Source organism: Gavialis gangeticus, unplaced genomic scaffold (assembly GCF_001723915.1).
Source record: "Gavialis gangeticus isolate Ggan-Ray unplaced genomic scaffold, GavGan_comp1, whole genome shotgun sequence".
In the NCBI taxonomy this organism is placed as follows: Eukaryota; Metazoa; Chordata; order Crocodylia; family Gavialidae; genus Gavialis; species Gavialis gangeticus.
Genome location: NW_017729025.1, coordinates 109,134,123 through 109,140,155, shown reverse-complemented (window position 1 = coordinate 109,140,155; position 6,033 = coordinate 109,134,123). Strand labels below are relative to the sequence as shown.

General features: G+C 43.1%; 1 protein-coding gene across 2 annotated transcripts in view; it reads right to left on the bottom strand.

Moving 5' to 3' along the window:
• Positions 1–6,033, bottom strand: part of COMMD9 (COMM domain containing 9) — a 16,391-nt gene that overhangs the window by 8,592 nt on the left and 1,766 nt on the right. For both annotated transcript variants that reach the window (XM_019519386.1, XM_019519387.1), the window contains exons 3-4: positions 5,151–5,290; positions 2,655–2,689 (exon numbers count right to left, since the gene is read on the bottom strand). In XM_019519386.1, coding sequence (XP_019374931.1) covers positions 2,655–2,689; positions 5,151–5,290 — 175 coding nt within the window. The remainder of the gene's footprint in view (positions 1–2,654; positions 2,690–5,150; positions 5,291–6,033) is intronic.

Sequence of the window (6,033 nt, the reverse complement as noted above, 5' to 3'; positions counted from 1 at the left end):
AGAACCCCTCCACACTCACACCCGCGAGTGCATCCACTATCAGCAGCTAGACTAAGACTCTGCGTACAGTACACTGCTTGGGCAGGTACTGCCGCAATGTCTTTGAATTGGTTATGGTTTCTTATATAACAAAATGCCAATAATGGATAAACATACTTCCCCGTCTGGGGTGCATGGCATCAGCCTTGCTGTGCTATAATCCATCTTTACAAATAGAGGAAAACTTCAGTAAATCATGAAATGCTGCTCGCTGCATCTCACCCCAAGAAGCAGAATGCTAAAACTGGTTTCATGCCGTCTTAAATAGAAGGTAAGAGATAAAGATGCTGCCTACTTGTCTGCCTGATGCAAGATACAAGAAAGGCAGCTCAGCACCAGAGTCCAGGAGACTGGCAACACTGATATCAGGTAAGTTCCAATTTTAAATAAATGGATAAAGCTAGACTATTCAGTGGCACATTCTGCCATGGTTATATTTATAGGAACTACAACTTCACTTAGAACTTTTCAATCCCTTTTCTCACAAACACTGGCCATTATGTCCTATGCTCCAAACGACCTCATCATCAGGACTTCTTCCTGGAGAAGTGGCAGTTCTCACTCTATCAGATGCATAGAAACAATGATAATTTTACTAACATTTATTTTTCCTCTCTATTATTTAGATTGGAACCACTCATTTTGAGTTTCCAAGTGAATTTCTGTCCTTATTGACTCTGACTGAGGATTTTCAAAGGAACCTACAAAGGACATAAGGATGCAACTCTCATTGAACTGCAGTGGGAGCTGGGCACCTAATTCACTGAGGCTCTTTTAAAGTCCTATCCTTAATGTCTTAGGGTTTTGCTACTGTACAGCTTTCATACATAGTGATTTTTTTCAGAGTTTTATGAGCTCTGGTTTCCAGATTCCCCAACAAACAGAAGGCATTGGAAAGAACTGGAGACACAAAAACTAATGGCACCAGGCCTACTCACAAAGCAGAGCGTCAGGACTTTCCTCCCACAGTGACCAGGATTTTCACGCAATGCCTAGCTATCTCACTGGCCCCCACAAACCTCTCTCAAATCCTGCATAAGCAGAGGTGGCTTTTAATACTCCGATTACTTGTACGGAGGCTCTAGTGTAATGTTCCTCGGTTCCCTCACAAGACTGGAAGACTCTGCCTATATATAGCCATCCTCCCTGCTCTGACTCCAACTGATAGCTTGCTTACTGATACTTCAAGGAGAAATTGTTCCTCATATCATTACAGTGGTGTTTTCCATCTCTCCCCAGAGCTAACCTCCGGGGGCAGCACAGCCTTGGCTGACAAGTGCCCATGACTGGAACCAGCTCCCATGTACAGTCCACCAGAGCCAGCATTTGGCAGCGTTCACAGCATAACACAAAATGCATCCGTTAAGTCTTGTATTTTAATTTGCAAGGATTCGTTGCTGGCACCTTTGGAAGGGCAGAAAACTGTCCAAATTTTATGGCTATGTTGATTGATCATTTGCAACGCCCGCTATTTAAATCATTCTATCTTCCCCTATGTAAGACATGACAGCTGCTTCGTAAATATAGTGCTAAAGTAATCCACTCTTTCCCATAAAATAATCTCCTTTCAGACATGGTGAAATATTCTTTTCACCAGTTAGCACTAGTTAAAATAAAACCCAGAAACCTCAGAGCAGAGGTTCCTGAACATGGTCCAAGAGTCACCATCAGTACAGAGCCCCTGGAAAGTGGATTAGTTACATCGTGTTGGCTCTCTTCCTCATTTTCTAGATCCCATTGCAGTGTTAAGGCTACATTAACTATTGGCCTGACATTACAAGCAATTGTTCCCTGCAAGCAATTGCTGTAATTGCCATTAAGATTCTGCAGCTGTGAAAGACTCCCCCTTTTTAAGATGCTTAAGTGAGATCTTCTTTCCAGGAAATTTTCTTCTTCCAGTTTGACCAAAAATTTTGGCTTATCTGCTTGCAGGGAGGCAGTAAGGGGCCAGGAGTGTCCTCAGAGAACCCAAACTGTTCTCCAGAATAAAAGCTGTTAAGGTTGTCAAGCAAACTAAAATAGCGAACTAAGTGCCTGCATCCATATTACACCTCCTTGACGTTGTATAGAGTTAGAACAAATGGCTTTTGTGTGCATCCTTAAAATGGATCAGACTTTCAGTGTTGCTATTGTTAGCTGTGTGAAAGATCAAAACATGTATGAAAGGAGAACAACTGTATTTTTTTTAAGTCGCCTACAGTGGCACTTCCCAGAAGAGGTATTTGGGGGAAATGCTTACACTGAGTCCCTTAGCAACCCCTGGGAAGGTTGCAAGATGGCAGCATGGTTTAATTTTCCTAAAAGCAGCAGCAAGAGACAAGTGTGGAAAACACTTGGTGTGTCTCCACTGTAGCCTGCAACATGGGGTAGAGAAGCTTGCTTTAAAATGAGCTAGCTGTGTACCCAGAAGCAAGCTAGCTCCATGGGGCTCCATGTGGGTTAATGCGTTTCTGGTATGTTAGCTAAATCACTGTAAAGCTAAACTTAGTTTCTCTGCACTATGCTTCAGTAGTCAAGGTCATATTGTCTTAATGCAACTCACTGTTCTAAATTCCAAGTCCTTGTAAACCATTTTAGGAATATTAAATTGCTACAAAATGCAATTGACAACTTACTCTGATTTGCTTGAGCTTCATTCCTCCAGGCAGAGCTGTGGAATGGAGAGAGAGAGAGGGAAAAAAAACAACAACTCATCAGCAGTAAAGAACTGTCTCCACTAGGTCAGCAGGAAGGCGCCCATGAGACTATACACTGTAGCAGATAGCAGCTCTGTTGTTGCACCTGAAAAAGTCCATGGGGTGAATGCACTAAAATAAAACAGGAATGCTGGCCCAGGATACGTAGGATGAATACAGGTATGCCCATCAGCACATCAGTGCAATAGATGGATGATAAGACGGATGATATATATATTTCTCCTCAGGCTCCTCCTGGAAACTGACAACCAAGAGGAATAAAAACTAACATGTAAAACACAATACTTTCTCCCAAATCTTGAGATATTCTGACTGAAGGCAGGATGGTTCTTTGCTTAGGATACCAGCCTGAAATTCAGGATAACTGGGTTCAAATTTAATCTCTGCCAAACATCTTGACTGACCCTGGACAGGTCACATCTGCAAACTGATGTCACCCTTGTTGTTCCACAGAACTGCAAAACATGAGCAAACAGATGTCTTTGCCCTTTGTCACACCTCAAATGTCCAAAAAATGGAATGCAACAATTCCCATTAATATTTTGTGTTGCTTTATCACTGCAGAGGTATGTTCAGTTATGGCACAGTCCTCACAGCCCAGAGATGTCCATGCTCTCCAGCCACCCTGGACAGATGATTCCAGAGTGTGTGTTTCATGCTTCAGAGCAAGAAACTCCATGGGGTTCATCACTGTGCATTTGCAGATGTGTGCCCCAGAATGGGGCCAGGCACTTGGGGCCATTGTGCCCCAAGATCAAGCCCCTGATGCCCCAGGAATGGCAGGAGTCCAATCCTGCCAAACAACAGTTCCAATGACATCTGTACCTGCTAATTAATTGGATCGGCTGGGCAAGGAACACATCCTGGCACAGCTGATCCCCTGACAAAAACAATGCTGGTTTGTAAGATCAGGTATAGAACCACTAAGGCTAGGGACAGACATTCACAAAGCCTAAGCCTGAACTGATTTAATCTTTGCAGGTTCATCTAACCTGACTAGGCCGAACTGGTCTGTGACAGGACATTCTCTCTGGACTGAGAAAATTTAGGTGCACGCCTGCAGTGGCTTAGGCTAGAAGCTGGGGGGTGCTAGAGCAGCCCTCCCTTCTCTTGCACAGAACTGAGCTGAGGGGGGCTTGGCCAGGCTCCAGCAGGATGCCTGCCTGCACAGTCCCAGGATTTTTCCTGCTGGCTGCTCAAAGGGCAGGAGTGTTGCCAGACAGGAGTGTTGGAATTTGGGTCTCCCACAGCTAAGTGCTCCAATATTAAAATAAATGGAGGGTATTGCTATCATCTCTACTTCCTGGCTCTAACCTGTGAGAAAGGTACATAAATGTACTCCAACTCCAGTAGGTTGTGAAGCCTCTTCAGTGGACAGCTCCTCCCTGCAACCTAGTTGGAGGCACCAAAATCCCCCAAAGGGGCAGCATTTCAGTTTTACCCTCTCTGTAGGCAAGTTCTGCTGAGTGGCTGTCTTTTGCAGATCCTTTCTTCAGGTGCCTACCTTTCCTGGGCACTTCCCTTGTGACAGCAGAGTTCACTGGGTGACAACATACTCACAGTTTAGATGCTGCAATGCTGTGTGCTACAGCACCCTAATCCTTTTGCAGATCTATTGCTTAGTTCCTTTATGAATCTAGCCCAGAAGAGAGGTGCCCAAGTCCTCAGTGTAGATTCTGAAAATGTAATGCCTAATCCTGGAGATGTCTATAAAGTGCAGGGGTAAAGTTTTTACCAATAGCGCTTAAAGTTTTACCTGTATCGTAAAATATTTGCTGGACCAGGGAGTGAAAGAGTGAGTATGGGTCTGCAGAACATTAGTTAGGCCACTAGTCATTCTTGTGCTCACATACTGTCTAGTTATTTCATGCTAACACCCAAAGTGATTTTCCACTCAGCCTACTGGCTTTCATGAACCCATTCTTATCTGCCCGATTCTCTCCATACATTGTCAGGGAGTGGAGGTACCTAACTCAGGGCTGTGAATTTCATAAGGCAGGCAGGAACCTAAAAGCTAGATAATTCAGTGCTAATCTATGATTCCATCTATGAATCTAACCTGCTGCATCTGATACCCATAAGTAAAATGGAGAAAACCCTCTTCTGTCCCAGGGACAAGTTGTAAAAATAAAAACATTAGTGATTGCAAGGGATTTAAAGAACATGGTCAGGAGATCTAGTTATGTGCAAGGGTTGGAGGATCTTTCAGACATCTTCTCCTGAACTCTCAGGCAAAAGCTCAGTACCACATTACACCTGGCCATGATGAGATGCTCAGAAACTGTGGCAAAGTCTCCCTTTGCTAACTTAATATCTGCTGCTACTTTCCAGTTGCATATGTATTGGAATGGGTAGATAAACTCCAGCTCTATGTTCTCAAGTAAAATCAACTGAAAAGCAGGTGTTGACACTTACATGTTTTCCAAGATTATCTTGGTTAAGAGGTTTTTTAAATTCTGGTGGAAATTTCCTGGGAAAAGAGGGAGAATTTCTTCTGGTGACATCAGGCCTCGATATACAACGTGCCTGGTGAGGCTGTGCAAAGAGCAGATTAGCTGCAGGAAAAGGAGACAGGAACCAATAATAGTAAGGAAGCTGCAGTGAAGAAGGGCACCACATGTCGTACAGGAAGTGACTTAACAACTTGGGTAACCAGATGGGGGACAGGATAATGTACATCCTTATGCACTCAGATCAGCACAGACAAGCCCTGTGGATCCAGCTACAGGATGGCAGTCAGAGTATTTCTTTTTATGTAAAGAAGGACCAACACCTTGATATGCGCTGCTCATATATCCACTGTGCTTCAATTTGTACCCATCACATTTCCAACTTCTTATTAAAGATTCTGGGTTATATCATCCAACAACCAGTTCTTTTTACTAGGCATTATAACTATAAAACCTAAAAACCTTTTAAAACACTAAAGCCCTGATTTTCAGAGCTGCTGAGCATCTGCAGATTGAGCCAGTAGGCTTCAATCTAAGTTGGTTGAAAGTCAGGTTCAAATGGGTCATGTTTTTATTTTTTTTTACAGAAAAAGCTAAATTTAAGCATGGATTAGAACAGGAAATTATAAAAAGTATAAATATATTTTTTCTTTCTCCCCCTCGGGCAGGGGCTGGACTCAAAAATCTTTCGAGGTCCCTTCCAGCCCTAATGTCTATGAAATCTATGAAATAATACACCCATTAGGTACCTTGGCCCATTCTTCTATGGAAGTTTTGCTCCCTACAGAATATTCCTATGTGCACTGTATAATAATTATTCAATATTTGACATACTGAAGAAAAAAAAA